General features: G+C 42.5%; 1 protein-coding gene across 2 annotated transcripts in view; it reads right to left on the reverse strand.

The window, feature by feature from the left end:
- The window catches only part of FUT10 (fucosyltransferase 10), a 74,791-nt gene extending 57,562 nt beyond the window's left edge, over nt 1-17,229 (reverse strand). Inside the window, exons 1-4 of one of the 2 annotated variants that reach the window (XM_073902443.1) lie at nt 17,107-17,229; nt 10,019-10,171; nt 9,442-9,669; nt 6,392-6,686 (exon numbers count right to left, since the gene is read on the reverse strand). In XM_073902443.1, coding sequence (XP_073758544.1) covers nt 6,392-6,686; nt 9,442-9,588 — 442 coding nt within the window. In that variant the 5' untranslated portion in view covers nt 9,589-9,669; nt 10,019-10,171; nt 17,107-17,229. Of the gene's footprint in view, nt 1-6,391; nt 6,687-9,317; nt 9,670-10,018; nt 10,172-17,106 lie in introns of those variants that run through there. The other variant, XM_025886104.2, reaches the window with a different exon arrangement.
- Between the last annotated feature and the right edge of the window lie 3,310 nt (nt 17,230-20,539).

The raw sequence follows: 20,539 nt of genomic DNA on the forward strand, positions 1-20,539 counted from the left end.
CAGTTAGGGGATGGTGAAAATTAGCCCCCTGAATAAGACTTTAAAGGGCAGTGAGAAACACATGCATGTTGATCTCATTCCATAACTCATGCTTGGTCATTGTCAGGCTTTGAATGAATGAATGAATGAACGACAAACAAAAGAAATGTCTGAAGGGGAATGAGTAAACAAAAGAGTAAACCTGTGCACAAAACCCAGAACATGGAGAGATGGCTGGTAACAGAGTTCACTGATGAGCTAGCATTTCCAAAGGAGAAAGATGATGGATCTGTTGTGCAGGCTCATAGCCTCTGGTGTAGACAGTGTGGTAAAATATTAATAAACAGAGTATGAGTTCTAGAATCAGATATTCTGATTTGGGTACATGATCAGGCACTTTCCATCTGTGTGACCTTGGGCAAGTCACTTACATTCTCTAAGCCTGTTTCCCCATCTCTAAAATGGTAATAATACCCAGGCAACTACATAGTGTTATGATGATTTTAAATAAGAGAAAACGTGGAGAGTATCTCTTTGGTGCCTGGCAGAGTGGGCAATGATAATGGCAGTGAAATCCCAAAGTGTCCCTTGAAACAAACAAAGCGTCTACTGTGTTTGCTATCATTCACTCTAAATGTATTTCAATCCAACACTCTGGGAACTGGTAAGCTGTAGATGGCTTATAACAGAAACTCTTTCTCTTCCTCTGCTAAAGACCTTCTTTGTAACTCCGGTTCTTGAAGAAGTCTTCTGGAACGATACCACCCATTTCTGATGATTCCTTTACTCTATGTCTTCTCCGAGGTTGGAAATATAATTTGGACTATATTATCTCACACCTTGTCCATGAGGAGAAAGTTCTGGTTCCTGCCACCCACACAGGTAACCGAAGACAAGCCTTTTCATGCTGTGCTTTACTTCCTTCTTCATCAAAAAGAGACAGAAGGCCCACCTATGAGGCTGTTTTGAGAAGGCAATAAGATCATGTTCAAGGAAGCGGTAGGGGGAACATGGAGCCTACCCTGAGGGTGGAGGTATTGGAGCTCCCAGCAAGCAGTCAGCAATCAGTCCCAGAGAGCTGGACTGGAGCTGTCCTTTGAGGAGGGCCAACCTGATGTCCTTCCTCTTCATAACCTCCACACTTCATCAAGGTGTGCTCATCCCACATTCCTAAGGGGGTAAAATATTTCAGAAGCCTCCTTTTCTTTATCTCCACGTGCCTCTGTTTACTAAAACCTCTATTGAGAAGCTCATCTAAAACATAAGCAGTTCCCTGCTCTAACTAAGCCCATTCTCGTCAAGCGTGACTCCAACCCCTCCTTCAGGAGAGACATCTGTCAGGAGAACTGTCTAAAAACCCGGAGTTGTGTTAGAAATCACTACAGTGACAGTATCAAAGACTCCCATAACATTTGGACTTGGGTTTAAAAAAAAAAAAAAACACTTTATTCACTTGTGACTGCTTTATTTTCATTTCAGAGAATTGTTAATGAAGCTGAAGATTTGCATTTCTCAAACGGCTCAAACCAGACACAGTATTCACAGTGTTCATATTAAGTAAATAACTCATATCTAGGAAGAAGAAAAAGAAAGTAGGCTACAAAGGAAACAAGCAAACTCAAAAATATTCTGATTTACAATAGCTTCGAGGTTACATAATCCTCCAAGTCTCCATTTCACTAAATTAGGTCAGCTTTTGACACCAGCATCATTTTCCCTGACTTTTTTCAATCCTGCTGTAGCAGAGATCCAGGTGCAGTTGTGAGTGACCTACTTAACTAGAATTTGTGGGGCCCTCAGACAGAAACGTGTGGTGTTTTCATTCTATTTTGCTCAACAGACCTCCTTAATGAACTGAATCTCTAATTCAGCCAGCTAAAAACCACACATCTTAAGCAATTCCCAAATCCAAATATCCAGGTTTAATTATACTCATGAGTGTACATTCAAATGTGGTACAGGCAAAAGAGCGATGGATGAATCAGGTGTGAGGGCCTGTTGGCTCTCAGTCCCACTCTTTTGCTGACCCCAGTGCAATCATGGCACATCCCTCACCTTCCAGAGCCTCAGTCTTGTCACCTTGGTGAAGAGAAGGTTAGACTCTTGCATCCTTTTTGGCTTGACTCTCTATGAAGATTTCCTGAGCACCTACCAAGGATAAGGCGCTAGATATAAGGGTAGAGGAGGTACAAAGATGAACTGACATTGCCCTATCTTCAAGAACTTTCCACTCCATGAAGGAAGAGAGGATCACACAGAACAAAACCAAATGCTTAGTTATCTTATTTATTCCTCAGGATTGGCATTGTGCCTGGCACACCATAGAGGCTGCATGTGATGGGAGAGAATCCGGAATGGTTCACAGGTGTTCTATCTGAGTTGGCTTTTAAAAGGCCATTCAACTCTCAGGGGCTCCCTGATACCATTCTCCAATGTGATTCAAAATCTTAAGCCAGCGTTCAAGGTTCTCCTCGTTCTGGTCCCAACATACCATTCAAGCTCCATCTCTCTTACCCAGAACTATGCTATAGCCTTGCTGTACCTCAGATATTACCCATAACTTTCTACTTCTTTGCTCACATTCATGCCATCCCTCATCCTGACATGTCCTCCAATCTCAACACAATCCAATTCCGTTATCCCTCAACATTTCGAATTTCTCCTGTTTTATGAAGGCAGTCTTAAGCCTTTCCTGACTCCTCCAATCATACGTTCTCTCTCCCTTCTTTGAAATTCCACAAGATCTACTGACATTCCTGTTATGGTACATTTGCCACTTAGAACTCCATTACTGCCAGGTAATGTCTTTGTCTCAAGATAATAATCTGTGACATTAGATGCTACGTTATTCATCCATGTTGCCAAACAAATGGTGGGTATTCAGTAGATTATTTGACAAGACAAATATAGAAAAGACAATCTAGGACTCAGAAACTGAATAAACAGTGGCAGTAAATTAGTACATTTGTGGCTTCTGCCTAAAATGGTGACTATTGCAGTTTGATTCTTGAACGTAGGGTTTAGTTGATAGAATCACAGTGGTTAGAAGTTTAGAAGACAGGCTGGATTCAGATTTCAGAGCCTTGAATGCCAGGGTAATAAAAATGGCATAGGGCACCTGGGTAGCTCAGTCGGTTAAGCATCTGCCTTAAGGTCAGGTCATGATCCCAGGGTCCTGGGATCGAGTACTGCATTGGGCTCCCTGCTCAGTGGGGAGGCCTACTTCTCCCTCTCCCTCTGCCTGCCGCTCTGCCTACTTGTGTTCTCTCTCTATCTCTCTGCCAAATAAATAAATGAAATCTTTAAAAAAAATAAAATAAAAATGGCATATATTTAGTTCTCAATGAGTCACAGATGGTTTCAGGAGCTGGAGAGTAACAAAACCTGAGATAGGAAGATCAAGCCAGAAGCATTCCAGTTAATGCATCAGTCTCCTGGGAACTGGGATGGAAGTAAGTCCATCTCTGAAAGAAGAATCGAGTCTTGCTGTGCTGATAAAATTAAGTGCATGAACCTATAGATCTGTGAGTCCTGGAAAAGTCACTAAGCTAAATACTGCTTTGTAGGCTTCCTGGCAACCTGGTATTTTAGTACCCACCTCAATAAAAGGAAAGAGACCCACACCAAAGCATCATTACTAAATTTCCAAACTGATGAATAAGAGAATATTTGATATTTTTCCAGAGAAGGGAGACGGGAACAGAATACAAAGGAGAGGGAATCAAAATAGCTTTGGATTGTCCAGCAATAACAGCAGAACCTAGAAGACAGAGGGAAAATGTCTTTCAAATTCCGAAAGAAAAGCATTTCCCACCTAGAATTCTATGCTGAGCCAAACCATGAACGAAGGTAAGGGTAAAATGAATACATTTTCACACATACAAAGTCTCTGAAAACTTACCTTCAGAACACACTGAAACAAAAGTCTAAACCAAGAAAGAGAAAAATAAGGCATAGAAGAAACAGGAAGGGCGCCTGGGTGGCTCAGTCAGTTAAGCATCAGACTCTTGATTTCAGCTCAGGTCATGGTATCGGGGTCATGAGACTGAGCCCTGCATCGGGCTCCCCACTCAGTGGGAAGTCTGATTGGGATACTCTCTCTCTTCCCCCCCCAGCCTTTCCCCCCAGGTTCTCTCTCTCTAATAAATAAATCTTTGAAGAAGAAGAGGAAGAAGAAGAAGAGGAAGAGAAAGAGGAAGAGGAAGGGGAGGAGGAGGAAGAGGAAGAGGAAGGGGAGGAGGAGGAAGAGGAAGAAGCAGCGGGGAGCCAACACAAGAGTAAGGCATAGGGAACCCCCAGAACAACAGGGAGCCAGGACAGCACCTGTGTACCCAGCAAAAAGGGCAAGCACTGGAGACTGGAGCAGGTCAGGAATCTCGGGGAGACGGGATGTGTTAACTTTCTGTCTTCGCTCTCTAACTTGCTCTTCCTCTTACATGATTTCCAAGGTCTATCAATGTTGGATGCTCAGAGCTCCGGGACATCCATTTCCACCGTTGTGTAGTGTCACACTGAGTTTATATATATCACACTTCATTTGACCATTTTTCTCTGTTGGACATTTGGGTGATTTTTAAAACCTTACTTAGGACAAACAATGCAATAAGCAATCCATGTGCATGTGTGAGATTTCGTGAGGCTTCATACCTAGCAGTGGGATGATCTGGTATGAATCTATGTTGACTGGATATTGCCAGACCAATATCCAAAGTGGTCATATCACGGTGGCAGCCTTTCAAACAAAACTTTAAAAAAAAAAAAAAGATTTTATTTATTTGAGAGAGAGAGTGAGCGAGAGAGAGAGAGCACGAGTGGGGAAAGGGGCAGAGGGAGAAGCAGACTCTCCACTGAGCAGGGAGCCTGACCGGGGGCTCGATCCCGGAACTCTGGAATCATGACGGATGCCCAAATGACTGAGCCACCCAGGCGCCCCTAAACAAAACTTTTTAACATGTTATACATGCGCAGAGACCTCCAGTATTCCCAAATAACATGCTTAGATTTTACTTCTTGACTTTTCAGTTTTAGACAGTAGATATGGATTCTTTCTATAGAAGATGAATATTCAACTCTCCCTCACCCCTGCCCACCCCACTCAATTTCTCACCCCCATAACCTTCCCCAAAAGTTGTATCATTTTAGATAGATTAGTAATCAGTGTTGACATCATTATGTCATCTCAGTGAGCCATGTCATATACTAAGATGACTTTTCCCCCATAGCCTGTTTGCCCTGGAGTCGCATCAGATTTCTCAAAGAAATGTCTCACCATTAAAATCAACGGCTATGGGGCGCCTGGCTGGCTCAGTCGTTAAGCGTCTGCCTTCAGCTCAGGTCATGATCCCAGGGTCCTGGATCGAGCCCCGCATCGGGCTCCCTGCTCCGTGGGAAGCCTGCTTCTCCCTCTCCCACTCCCCCTGCTTGTGTTCCCTCTCTCGCGGTGTCTCTTTCTGTCAAATAAATAAATAAAAATCTTAAAAAAAATCAATAGCTACACTTGGCAAGGGGGTGCAGCAGCGATGTGATGGCTGCTTCTTGCCTACAGCAAGGGGAGACCAGACTCTCTTGGTGGTTTCAGGCAGAGACCCCAGCCCAATCTCTAAAGGAAGAGTGTGGAAGTCTCCCTCTCTGTCCCTCTCTTCACACACATACACACAAATACAGATACACATTCACACCACTCTAAAGCAGATTTGCTTTCATTGACTTCCTAACTGATCAGCTTTGCCTATATTTGGTCGAGTCTGCTCATCTGTACCCTCTTGCCCCCTCCACTCAACCCCCAGGAGCTCTGTATTTCCTGCCACCCCCGGCAGCTTGCTAATTCCCCTCGCTGGGTTCGATTGCCCTCAATCCCAGCAGGACATACAATCAGCCTCAGGAAGTGATAAATACCAACTCACTCTCGATATTGTTCAGCCCGTGCTGAACAATATTTTTATTTTTATTTTTTAACAATATTTTTATTTTTATTGCTGATTAATCTGACTAATGAAATAAAGAACACCGTGTTAGCGAATGCCCAATTAAACATTTGTTAAGGTCATCAAAATCTCCTGGCTTATTATCGCAGGTGACATTCTGAATTGATGTCAGCAATAGAATCAATACCCAATTCCCTAAATACCAAATTCAGTAAGTACAGTGTCCAATTGTGAAAGGATGAGAGGAAATATCCCTTCTCTTCCAGAATTACCAAGGGCCAGCCAACCCACCTTTATGTTGGTGAAGCCTGTTTATTTCTTGTATCTGCTAAATGCTCAGGCCTCTCACAGAACAAATGCAAAGGAAATCAGGCATGTCCCATATGTCCAAGGGGAGCTCCACCTTCTCTTCCCTGAAGGTAAGCAGTAAGTCAGCTTTGGAGTAGGATGTCAGCAAGCCGTGGGAGACAGGCAAATGCCCTACTTACCATAGAAGAGGAATGCTTTGGTCATGGGATGATGTAGGAAGGTCCGGTTGATGGTGAAGAAACACGCATCTGCCCCGCACTGGCCGAGTCTTCCAGTCTCCCCAGTCAGTGGGGACCACCAGAGCATGATGGGGTAGCTATCAGTTTCCAGCTGGGTTTTCCTATCCAAGGTCAGTGCTTCTTTTCCAGGGAGTGGATAGAGATGCGCAGGCTCCTCTTCCATCTTTGCCTGTCCATCTCGCAAATTGGAACTTTTAAACTTCTTCCTTTCAAATTTTCCCAGTTCAACCACTACCTGAAAGAGAAGACAAGTATTACAGAGTCAGATGGTTTCATTGCCTCTTGCACGTCTCCCGTTCATCTTGATGATGAAGCCTTGTTTTAGTTTTCTATTGCAGCTAGAACAAATCACCACAAACTCAGCAACTGAAAACAACGCATTTATTGGGGTGCTTGGGTGGCTCACTTGGTTGAGCATCCAACTCTTGATTTCCACTCAGATCATGATCTCAGGGTCTTGGGATCGAGCCCTGCATCGGGTCCCACACTCAGTGAGGAGTCTGCTTGAGATTCTCTCTCCCTCTGCCCCTCCCCCCGTTGTCTCTCTAAAATGTAAATAAATTAAAAAAAGAAGAAGAAGAAAAAAGTAACCAACACATTTATTACTGCATAGTTCTGGAGGTGAGAAGTCTGACCTGAGTCTCACTAGGCTAAAAGCAAGGCGTCAGCAGGGCTACATTCTTCTCTGGAAGCTCTAGAGAATCCATTTTCTTCCTTTCCTATCTTTTAGAGACACCCACCGCTTGGCTCGCCACCCTTTCTCCATCATCAAAGCCAGCAATGTTGCCTCTCTCTGATGCTTATTCTGTTGTCACATCTCTGTCTGACCACAGCCACAGAAGAGTCTTATCTTCTAAGGACTCATGTCATGACACTGGGCTCACACTGATAATTCTGGAAAATCTCCACATCTCGAAGTGTCTCACCTTAATCCCATCTGCAAGGGCCCTTCTGCCACGTGAATTTACATACCCACAAGTTCCAAAGATTAGGGTGCTGACAAAATATTTATCAACAAGCATGCTTAATTCTACTAAACACATGCCAGCTACATTTCTGCATTTCAGCGGCATATAGAGTATCTGGAAATAGTTCTGTCTCTTTATGAAACCCGTGAGAGTCAGGGCTATTATCTGGCTCTTACTCGAGACTGCATTCTAGGGAGAATTCGTTATAAGTCACCAACTGGTTTCTTTTTATTACAGTTAAAAGAGTCATAACACAAGTCTTCCATTTCTAATAATTTCTACTGCGGCATCAAGTGAAGTCTACCATGAGTACTGGGCTCCCTTCCATGTAAAGCCACGTTTCTTTCTTTCTTTTAGGATGCACTGGGTCACTGGATAGCTAGGCCATCAGTAATAGGAGTCTAGAGGGCAGGGCGGGCAGAGCAGACACAGATGGACAGTGGTTCCCCACAAGTGATAGAAGCTCAGAAATGACATGCATACCAAAAACATGACAATGTCTTCTGACATCAAAAGAAAAACTCTTAGGGATGCCTGCGTGGTTTAGTCGGTTAAGTGTCTGCCTTCGGCTCAGGTCATGATCCCAGGGTCCTGGAATCGAGTCCCGTGTCGGGCTCCCTGCTCAGCGGGGAGCCTGCTTCTCCCTCTCCCTCTGCTCCTCCCCCCTGCTCGTTCTCTCTCTAGCTCTCTCAAATAAATTTTAAAAAATCTTAGAAAAAAAAGAAAGCTCTTAGCTTCGACACAGCCATTCCTCATAACTGAAAAAAGTGCCAAAGTAATTGGTAAGATCAAAGCTCTGGTAACTTCCCACAGAGACTAGAGAACTCCAGCCCCTCCCGCACAAGCCTGGACACCCACAAGTCAGATGAAGAGGGAGTCAAGTATTTCTTCCAACCAGAATCCTGATCTGGCAGCAGAAGGTGGCAGAAGTCCAGCGCCAGCCTGTGTGTCAAAGTGCTTTTACATGCATTATCTCATTCAATCCTGATCAAGAGGAAAAAGCCCAGAGAATAATACCTCTGTTTCCATCAGTCCCCACACCTGAACTGCTCACATCCACAAATAATCTTTAGAAGTCTTTTGAATTTCCAAATGGACAGCTGGTGCTTGAATGGGTCCAAACTATATCTGAATTCATATCTATACTTTTTCTATTGCTGTGTCATTTTTACTTTAATTTGAAATCAGTAATGAACTTCAGAATCACCGACAAAATGAAATAGATGGGAAGACTAAAAAATGCTGCAGTTCAAACACCCACATTCAGGGACGCCTGGGTGGCTCAGTCGGTTAAGCCTCCACCTTTGGCTCAGGTCATGATCCCAGGATCCTGAAATCGAGTCCCACATCGGGCTCCCTGCTCAGGGGGAAGTCTGCTTCTCCCTCTCCCTCTGCCTGCTTGTCTACCTCCTTGTGATCTCTCTCTGTGTGTCAAATAAATAAAGAAAATCTTTAAAAAAAAAAAAGAATGACAAATGTATTAATGCGGATTCTTGTGTTCCACAGAATGGATGAGCTTATTCTTAGAATACACATGGCTTCTTCAAGAATGCCATCTTTCAGAAGTCATTGTGATAGGGGGCTTTGAGAAATCCATCTACATTTGACCCAGTAAGACAGACTGAGCTCTACTTTCTCTTCTTCTAGAACCAGGACCCTACAAGAGTCACAAATTGACCCCCTACTCACTGATTTTGTCTCTACCTGACACACCCACTCACTAAACCTCAGTTTTATCTATTGACAAAAAAAGTATTTCCCCTGCCTTAGACAGAAAACCCCCCGATCCTGAGAGATTAAGCAAAAAGTAAAGTACTTGGAGAGAACAGGGGTGGGTTGAGGGCGGGAAGGTTGGAATGGCTCAGCAATCGACACTAAGCAACCCAAATTCTTGCTACCTGGAGTGTGACAAGCAGAAAGACGGAGGCTGGGATGCATAGGCAAGATGCCAAAAGCTTCCTCCTCTGAATCCACACCATGCTGCCCGGCCCTGGGTGACTGACAGAGGGCTAGCCTGGTTACCAGGTGTGCTCGAGTCGGCCCACAGCCCAAAACAACTTCACGTGGAGGAACCATCTGGGTGCAAATTTCTTCCACTGTCATTCCTGCTGGGACTTGGTCTCCATGAAGGACTGAGATCCCAGGTTCTGCAGGGGCCTGGCTTGGCATCGAGCGGGAACAGTATACAGTCTTCTTAACCTATCAACAGAGCAGCTGGAGATTCTTCAAACCAGAAGGCATCAAAAAATTCTGTAACAAATGAATAATTTTTTAGCCATAGTGCAGAAGATTTAATAAATGTAGTCTTTCAGGGTTATCACATAGAAACCTCACACTTTAAAACTAAAAGGAACCTTTGAGATCTGAGATACCTCACTCCTAGATAAGGAAACCAAAATCAGAGAGGCAAAGTGACTTGGTCAAGGTCACACAGCCCATCAGAGGACTGTGACAGGTCTACAATTAGGTCCTGAGTCTAAAATTCTGTTTCCACTTAATTTTCTCTGCCATCAGAAGATTGAATTCCACAAGTCACGTACACGTAGTCATTTTCTTCTACTTAGGTTTCAAAGGGGTAGAAAAGTGGAATAGAAATTACCATGATTGGGGTACCTGGGTGCCTCGGTTGGTTAAGCTTCTGACTCTTGGTTTCGGCTCAGGTCACGATCTCAGGGTTGTGAGACCAAGCTCTGTGTTGGGCTCCACACCGAGCGCAGAGTGTACATCCCCCGTGTGTGTTCTCTCCCTCTCTCTAAAAAAAAAAAATTCCCAAAATTATCTACCCACTCCTGTAAAATTTAAGGAGAAAATAAATAAAAGTTCAGGCTTGGTTTGAAAATAGATCATGATCAATTGACCCAAACTTTCTCTAAGGAAAACAACTTCCACCACAACATAAGGAATTCTGATTATTGATATATTTGTTCAGTCTTTTACGGCAAGTGTAACAAAGCAGTGGGTTGTGTGAACAATACGATTCTCTGGAAGTTCTGAAATAAGATTTCCATCTGTCTGAAATGTATGATCTTTTCAAAAAGTTTTAAAAATGAACTAGAGTTCTAGGGGCGCCTGGGTGGCTCAGTTGGTTAAGCGACTGCCTTCGGCTCAGGTCATGATCCTGGAGTCCCGGGATCGAGTCCCACATCGGGCTCCCTGCTCAGCAGGGAGTCTGCTTCTCCCTCTGACCCTCTTCCCTCTCATGCTCTCTATCTCTCATTCTCTCTCTCTCAAATAAATAAATAAAATCTTTAAAAAAAAAAAAGAAAAGAAAAAAAATGAACTAGAGTTCCAAAGAATGCCTTTTATTCCCAGGGCTCTGTGCAGTCAAAAGTCTCGGTCAAATGACCCTGTGGAGTTTCAGAACAGAGCAAGGATCAACATTCCTGAAGCTGCTTTATAGTACCCCAAACATCTGGCTCTAAGATCTGATTGTACATCTCCCAGATACAGCATTAAAGGTATAATTAGAAATATAAAAATGATGTAGAATTCTGGTTAAAAACATTAGCCTTAAAGGTGTACTCCCCTCCCATGCATCTTCCTTGATTTACTTTAAGTCCAGGATAAGTCTTTCAGCAACAAAATGACTCTTGGTTTCAGAAATCACCAACTGTGTTTTTCCTCTTTTCCCCATGGAACTCCTGCAATCCATAGTAACTAAGAGAACAGCTCTAGAGTCAGCCCCCCAGGATTCAAATCTCAGCTCCCCAGCTGGTTTAACCTAGCCTCTCAATATCTCGATTTCCAAAATATAGATAATAAGGGTACCTAATCAGAAAGTTATTGAGAAGTATATGAGATGAGATTACTAAAACACTTACTCAGAGTGTGGTACATAACTGTCCAATAACTATTTGCTATCTTATTTTTAAATATTCATTATAATTTTTATTATACTTTTAAGTGTAAAATGAAGCTGAATTCATATAAAGTATGTTGCCGCCCCATCCACTGGAACTTCAAAAGGAGAAACACTCATTTTGCCAAAGTAAAGGAGATCACTAATATTTGTCAAGTGACCTATTGTAAGCGAGGCCCTTCCTAAGTGTTCAGCATGCATGAGATCATTCAATCCTCCCACAACTCTATGAAGGAAAAATTGCTGTCCTCATTTTTAAGGATGAGAAAACCCAATTTGAAAAAAGTAAATTAACTTACCCAACACTACAACTTCATAAGTACTACAACCAGAAACTAGTTAGACTCTGAGGTTCATGCATTCTTTTATATTTTTTAACACTAAGACTATAAAATTCCCACCCAATAATACTAACACAGATTATTTGCCTTCATCAGAGAAAAAAAAAAACCTGTATAGAATCGCTCTCGGTCAGCTGGTATACCAGAGAAAAAAGTAACAAAAATCTGTAAGAACCTGAAAATTGTCTTCCCTTCTACTCAGTTGATGCTAGTAGCTATGAACTACCTAACATGTGGAGCTAGCACTTAGGGTTTCAATCCTGGCTCTGTCATTTACACATAATATAAATTTGGACAAGTTACTAAATCTTTCTAAGCTTCGGTTTCATCACAATAAAGAATAAACATTCGCTGTCATTATTTCTTTCCCTTGCATTACAGGAAGATGATCCAATTTCTGTTTTATATGCAAAGGCTATTTATTTTAGCTAGAATTAATGTAACCCAGATTAGATAATGAATTATTACCACCTTAAGTGGGTATAAAACTCTATCATCTTCAGAAGATTTTCACATCTATCACTCCCCTCAATCTTACTGATAACCACTTTGTAAAGTAAGCAAGGTAGGTTTTATTCTCAGTTCCCACAAATAAGGAAACTGAGCCTCAGCGAGTTTAAGTGATTTGCCCAAGATCATAGTTTTTATAGGTTGAAGTGGGTCTAGAAATCAGGTCACCTGTCTTCAGGCTCATAGGAAAGGAAAGAGATGGAGAAAATAGTGACCACTTGTTAGGAGTCAAAGAGGGTCAGTAATAAAGGAAAACAAAAGATAGGATGAGAATGGGAAGATATAGTTCGGGGTATTTTTACAGCTACCACAATGCTGTCCTAGGGTCTGTCCTAGGTAGGGCCTTTTTAAGTCTTGACATGGCTGTATGAACTATGACAGAGGGATTTAAGGTTACAAATTCCCTTTCATCCAAAGAATTTCAATTTAGCTTATACCCACAAAGCCAGAGGTATAGTGAGGTATCAGGGACTGAGCTGTGGTTAAATGCCCACCACTATTCTAAAGAACAGAGCCAGTTAGTGTAGATGGTACTACAATTTATAGCATGCAGCTATCAACCAGACCTTGGGGCACATCAGTCTAATATGTGGTATCAATTACACCCAGGAGCTTGTCATCCAGTCACCAGTGCCCCCACTGGTGGAACAGATGAACTTGCTGAGAGCATGGCGAAAGTCAGTAAGCGCCATGCAATGGAGCTCCAGGAGGAAAGCTCCCTTCTGTTTCATCACTGCCCACAGGGTGAATCTCAGAGTCCACCAAGAGGGTGTCCCAGAACACTCCATTCCTGGATTGAAGCAATGTGTGCTTGTTCAGACAACCATGGTAGGTAACATCTGAAACGGACACTTGCTAACCAACCCTCTTGACCCTAGAGCTGAACTTCTGAAATGTATTTTTTGGCTTGTGTGCACTGCCTGGGGCTAGCCATCTGCTGCCCAGAGCGGGGTCCGAAGCTGAGCGTGACTAGCTCACATTCCTGCAAGCACTAGTCCATCAAAACCAGCAATACCTTCACCCTAAAATAATTTCAAATTTCTCCACTTTGTTTTGAATTAAAATGGACGGAGGAGGGATCTTAGAGCAAATTAGCAGTCTGAGGATGCCAGCTTCAAATTTCAGCCTCACAGTGCCAGTCCAAGGTATAGGTTAAGGGTCTCAGAAATGGGACTTAGAAGATGATTTCTGCCCTGCATCTCTGAGTATAAAATGAGAAGGTAACCCTGGGAGACGCATGGGGTTTTCTGACCCTGACACTTTATGTGTGTGTCTCTCTCTCTCCCTTCCTGTCCGCATGGCAAGGAAAAAAGGTGAGGGAGAGGCTGGGAACTCTGGGAAGGCTCTTTTGATTGTCTCTCCTCTAGTCATTGGTGGGTCAACTGAGTTAATAAGCGACTGTCTAAACAGAGCTTAAGGTTAGACCAGGGAGAGTCTTTAAAAGGAATGTATCTAATTACCAAGCTTAAATTATACCCACTAAGGTGTAATTTCTCAAGTAGGTTTGACTCTCCGAAAGTATGTTTTCATTTTATAACCTATAAATCCTCACAATATCCCTTAAACAGGACTGTCCTAAGAAAAACAGATGATGGCAGGCTGGTGAGAAGATCTAAGGGCCTTTGGACGACTCTCCAGGAGCTTTTCAACCACTGCCTTCAACTACTTGTCCTCATCAACACTCCTCTTTCATTCCTATTTGGTTTCTCTAAAAGCCTGACAACTGGTGTTCCTACCAGTCTGACCCCTTGCACTCTCCACTTCGCTATAGAGTTGTTTCTGGGATGTAAACTGGATCTCTCTCCTCTGATTACGATCCATCAATGGTTTCCCACAGATTTCAAGATTAAGATCAAGTGCATTAGCTCCGAAAACAAGACTCCCTCTACCCCGCCCTACTTCTCCAGCTTCTGCCACACATAGCCTTTGTTCCGACTGTTCCTGGAGTGTAGCTTCCTGTTCTGTGCTCTAGTCCCTACCTAACACATCCACACCTCCTTCACTAGCCCAGCCGTTCTCCTAGACTCTCCGGGCCGCCTGCTTTGGCCAGCCTTACCCCTCCCAATGCCAAGTTGGGAGATCTAGGTCCATATCATTGTGCTTGTTTCTATCACAGCAGTAGAAAGAATGCAGGAAGCTGGCAGATTTCAGGAAACTTTCTAAAGTTGCTTTATTGGATGCATATAAAACACTTGCCAAACATTAAAAAGTTGACATACTCTTTAATTTGCAGAAAACTTCCTTAGTGCCTGTGCCTGTTCCTTGCGCACATGGCGAACATGCCATGGTGGTCCATTTCCACTTTCATCCAATTTTCTTTATTGACATTTATTGGTGTTCATTTTCCTCACTCTTTTTAAAAAGACTTCATATTTTGCTAAGCATTTATTTTTACTAGAGTGCTTAGGGTTGCAGATTTCTATCTGGGAAGGTGATCCTCTTCCACCAAGCACACATTTCAGGTAAGACAGATAAATAAAGAGAGATGAAGGGATACTGGCAGTCACGTGAGGCCAGGCTGGTGATTAATGGTGGGGAGCAGGGGGAGAATTTGCAGCCAGAGACCTTCACATCTCTATTGTAGAACTGAAGGTGATGTCATTCTTAACACTTAAATTCTGGACATGCAGAAGCATTCAAATTATGTAGTATTAATATAACTTCATTTAGTGGTGCTACTTAATGAAGAAACTAACTTAAAACATTTCCAGACCAAAAAAGCAAAAAACAGAAAAGATTGATATGAAGCCTCACACAGAAGTGTTCAAAGGGAATAGGTTTTTTTAAGTAAAGGTGAGGGCACAAAATTGTGAAGATTCTGTATTACACCAAGAACTTGGTTTCCAAAGAGCAAGACTTTCTCAATCTTTCTCCTTGGAAGGTCTTCTTAGTAACTGTTCTTTCCCCAAGAAGAGTTTATTGGTTACGATGCAACAATCTTCCTACCTGGAAAAAGATGTGAATTGAAATCCCTCATCTGCTTTGGTCATTTATGTAATCATGAGTGAGGCACTGGTTAAATAACACCAACACAGTGTGGCTAACACTTCACATGCCCAAAGACAAAGGGCTGGACCAGGGGATCTCCTGGGGTTTCATCCCAAAATGAAGCTCTCCGATCCCACAAATAGTGTCCAGGAGCAAAAACTCGCCACGGAAGAAAGACCAATCAAGTAAAGAGATAGTCATTAAGACAGTCTGAGTCATCATAAACCAAGAGTCCTGTAAATATAAAGAAATATTTCTATATAACAAGTTTAGGGTTACTTTATCTTCATTCTCCTTTTTAGTAATTCAGCATTAACTTTTGAAAACTCAAAATTTTATTCTCAAAGAAATAAATACCTTAAAAATACTGTAAATAAAGACAGACATATATATTTTTTAATGTTTAACAACCCATGTTCAGAAACACTATAATGTTTATCGGGAAATGCTGGTAATTGAATTAGGTATTGCATTCCCACCGAAATCAACACTTTATATTCCACATTTAGAAAGCATTTAAACATGGGTTGGAAATGTCTGCATCTGAGCAATACTTACACATCTGTGAATAACATTATTGTTTGTCCAAACTATGTTCTTGTTCTTTATTTTCAAAATTTAACCCTAGTTTTAATTTTTTAATGTACTGTTTGTAGGATAAACAGTTCTTTTAAGTGAAGAATAAAAGATGAGCCATAATAACAGTAACAGTTAATGCTGTGTATTTAATTCACTGTTACACACTGCCATCTAGCAGGACGCCCGCAAAGGAAGTTACTACAGCAGTATCAAAGATGGAGCTGACCTTAATGAACCTCTGACGCTAGGACAGTGCTTGTGGCTTGCAGACAGCAGGAGAAAGTTGTGAAATTGAGGTGAGGGTGCTTCTTGATTGGTGGGTCTGCCACTTTAGTGTGCAAATACCTGGGTTGCTTATTCGACGCGGATAGCTGGGACCCACCTGAAAGCCCCCTCCCTTTGAGAGACCGCAGGGTGGACCAGAAACGATGCCCTAGTTGTAGTGTGACATCGCGAGCAAGCCCAAGATTGGTCACGAGCTTCTGGGTTGTCTCATGTGGAGGGAAGGAAGGGCATACAAGGAGAATGAGGTCCTGAAGACCAACTTGCCATACACCCAGCCAGAGCGCAAGCACTCCGCAAATGAAATCAACCAGCCAAGTCACCGCACGCATTTTAGGGAGATGTGGCAGCGAGTAGGGGGGCAGTCTTTTGGGAGCTGTGATGTTAAGGAAAACAGTCCTTTTGCGTGACATTTGCTACATATTCAAGAATCATTAAAAGATGCCCAGAAAATGAAAATCACATCGATGTTATTTCTACATCTTACACAAACTGAGGGCGCTAATCGGGTGAAAAATACCAAGAAATGTATTGCATATGGATAATGAAAGCCTGCCAGTCTTGGGGCTCCCTCCAGGGCATTTTCTCCGTGAAATACGCAATGCCCGCTATAGCTGGGCAGTCAGAGTCCCTACCACTTCTGCACACAATTCCAGCAACAAGTGATTCTCAGAGAAGATGTGGGGAAGAAGGATGCAATTCTCAACACAACGTGGCGGAGTGAGCCTTTGGAACTGGAGGGGCTGGGAAGATCGTGGCAAAGGGGAGGGACGTGAAATCCCCCCAGTTGCCTTCCCCCGGCTCCTGCGGGGGCTCCGGCGCGTCACCGGCCTCCCACCTGTGCTTTTCCGGCCCCTGATAGTTTTACATTTCAGGCGGTGTCTCTGGAAAGCGCTGCCCAAGGTTTCCCAAAACAGACTTGGCTTCTTTTTCCGCGCACAACTCCGTCTTTCTCTGACACACACTCCCTTCTGGGCACAAAGAGAAGGTGTCCTGCGGCTGCGAATCCAGCGGGCGGCTTCCCAGCTTCCGTGCGCACCAGGAAGTCTCCTTTGATTTGTGGGCAGCAAGACCCTGTCCCCTCCAAGTATCACTCCAGCCTGAAAAGACCCAGTGCCTGCCACTCACCTTGTCTTGGGGTAGGAGGCTCGCTCCGCGGCCGAGAGCCCCGCGGTTTTCCACTTTCAGTTTGCGCCCTGCCCGAGCTGGGGCGAAGACTCGGAAAGGAGGTTTGGGAAAGGGGGGAAAACTCTCCGCACGCCCAGGCCCAGCGATCCTTGATCCAGGTTTTCGCCGGTGCCGGGTTTAGAATCCAGTCCGCAGGGGTTACCGGGAGCATCTGCTCCTCCCCTCACACGCGAGCCTACACATTTCTTGAAAGTTCCTGGGAAGCTCCTGAAATTCTCTTAAGTAAGTCGTGGAACACTTTCTGCATCTCAAACTCTGCTAGGACTGAAGCAAATTCAGTCACCTATTCAGGAAAACTGAGAACATGGTAAGCAGAGCAGAGACCTGGGTACTTTTCATCAGGTACCGTGTTTGGTAGACTGAGCAGGATGATCATTTGCCAGTAAAATGAAACTTCAGGCTACTGAATTCCAAATTCGGAGAACCCAAGTAGAATTATTTAGCTCTAGCCTGCAGGAAGGTGATAACACGTAGGGAGGTAATTCAAGACCTTGGTAGGGCCAGAGCTAGGTTGAGGCAAGTGAGGCATCCAAGGCTCAAAATATGAGGAGACACTGACTGAGCCATGTAAATGCTGGGCACACTTGCAGGAACCTGAGTCATCGCTGCCCTAGGCCTGCCTCACTGTAGTCCTGGCCCCGAGAGAGTTCCAGTGCCAAGCACCTCAATTAACTTCTCTGTAAAAACCAGTTGATGATAATAATGGTATCAACTTCAAGGAACACCAAACACAAAGGAAAATATTGATAAATTGGATATCATTGAAAGTAAATCCTGTTCGTCAAAGACACTATTGCTAGAAGGGAAAACAATCCAGAGTAGAAAATATTTGCAAAAGATTAAGAAAGAATTCATATCCAGAATATAGCCAAGAATGCCTACAATGTGATAAGAAAGAATTGAAAAAGCATCCTAATAAAAATCTCCTCTGGGAAGGAAGGGACCAAAGACTTATACAGTACTTAATCAAAGAAGAATCTGGCCAGTAAGTATGTGAAAAGATGCTTAACTTCTTCAGTCATCAGAGAAATGCAGATTAACACAACAGTTATATACTACTACACATCCACCCACCCCAAAATTCATGTGGAACCACAAAAGACCTGGAGTAGCCAAAGCAATCTTGAGAAGAACAAAACTGGAGGTATCACAATCCCAGATTTCAAGATATAAGGCCTATATTAATCAAATCACTATGGTACTAGCATAAAAATGCCACAGAGATCAATGGAACAGGATAGAGAGCCCAGAAATAAGCCCCACTCCTATATGGTCAATTAATTTATGACAAATGAGGCAAGAATATAACATGGGGCAAAGACAGTTGTTTCAATAAATAGTGTTGGGTAAACTGGACAGCTACATACAAAACAATGAAGCTGGACCGCTTTCTTACATCATACACAAAAATAAATTTGAAATGGAGTAAAGACCAAAATATGAGATCCAAAACCATAAAACTCCTGAAAGAAAAGATACGCAGCAATCTCTTGGACATTGCCCTTAGCAACATATTTATGGAGATGCCTCCCAAGGCAAGGGAAACAAAAGCAGAAAATAAAGGATTGGGACTATATCAAAATAAAAAGCTTTGCATAGCAAAGAAAACCATCAACAAAACAAAAAGGCAACCTAGTGAATGCAAAAGATATTTGCAAATGATATATCTAGTAAGGGGTTAATATCTAAAATATATGAAGAACTTATGCAACTCAACACCAAAAAAACAAACAATCCAATTAAAAAATGGGCAGAGGACCCAAATAGACAGTTTTCCAAAGAAGACATCCAAGATGGCCAATATGAAAAAAAATGTTGGAAACATGAAAAAATGTTCAACATCACTAATCATTGGGGAAATAAAAATCAAAACCACAATGAGATATCACCTCACACCAGTCAGAAAGGCCAGAATCAGACAAAAAATAACAAGTGTTGGTTAGGATCTGGAGAAAAATAGACCTCCTGTGCACTGCTGGTGGGAATGCAAGCTGGTGGAGCCACTATGGAAAACAGTATGGAGGTTCGTCAAAAAATTAAAAAATAGAACTGCCATATGATCCAATAATTCCACTTCTTGTTATTTATCTGAAGAAAATGAGAAACTAACTAAATTATATATATATTTATAATATATATATATTTATAATATATATAGATAGATAGATATACAGTTGACTCTTGAACAATGTGGGAGTTAGGGGCATGCCAACCCCATACATATTTGGTATATGTATTATATACTGTATTCTTACCATAAACTAAGCTAGAAAAAAAATGTTAAAAATCCCAAGGAAAAGAAAACACATTTACAGTACTGCACTTTATTTATTGAAAAAAAAATTCACATATAAGTGGATCCATACAATTCAAACCCATGTTTTTGAATGGTTAATGGTATGCACCCCCCGCATTCATTGCAGCATTTACAATACCCAAAGATATGGTAAGAACCTAAATGTCTATCAACTGATGAGTTGGGTAAGAAATGTAGTATATACATACAATGTATATATATACAAAATGTATATACACACATATATACATATATCACTTCCTCTACTTAAATAATTTGGGGAGTGTGGTGTGGTACACGTGGTATTATCTTTTGATTTCTTCCACATTATTATTTAAGCTTCATCTTTTGATTTATTTTTTAAGTAATCTCTACACCCAAGGGAGGGCTGAACTCACTACCTGGAGATCAGGAGTCGCAGACTCTGCTATTGAGCCAGCCAGGCATCCCTCTTCCATATTATTTTTAAACTCGATTTTAACATAAAAGGGCGTTGTATGTGTGATGATTGCCCTCTAAGTCTTTAAACCAGGAAAGGCAAGTAGATGAGTGAGAACAATCCAAACTGTTTCTTATGAAGCAATGTAAACTATGCATTTAACATACCACCAGCCATCATATATCCCCCCTTTTTCAAATGGGATTGTTTGCTAAAGGGTAACTTGCCTAAACATACTTAGTAAATAGCAGTTTGTTTTTATAACCTAAATTTGGCTCCAAAAACCACTGCCAAATCAATGGTTTCCAAGAGGTCGTTTTGTTTAAGATTTACTTATTTTTAGAGGGAGATTGACAGCGGAGGGGAGGGACAGAGGGAGAGGGAAAGAGAGACTCCTCAAGCCACATCCCCGCTGAGCAAGGAGTCCGGGAAGGGACTGGATTCCAGGACTCCGAGATCATGACTTGAGTCGAATCCATCAGTTAAGCCACAGCTTAACTGACTGAACCACCCAGGCACCCCTTTAACAGGGTGGTTCCAATTCATAGTTTTCACCTGTATGCAGCAAATACATTACTTATGATATGATTATTTTATAATGTGATATGCAAAGTAAGTGCCCATCCTTATTCTGAGAT

The sequence above is a fragment of the Callorhinus ursinus genome, unplaced genomic scaffold (assembly GCF_003265705.2).
Source record: "Callorhinus ursinus isolate GAN/ISIS: 27379988/994484 unplaced genomic scaffold, GSC_fseal_2.0 scaffold17, whole genome shotgun sequence".
Classification (NCBI taxonomy): domain Eukaryota; kingdom Metazoa; phylum Chordata; class Mammalia; order Carnivora; family Otariidae; genus Callorhinus; species Callorhinus ursinus.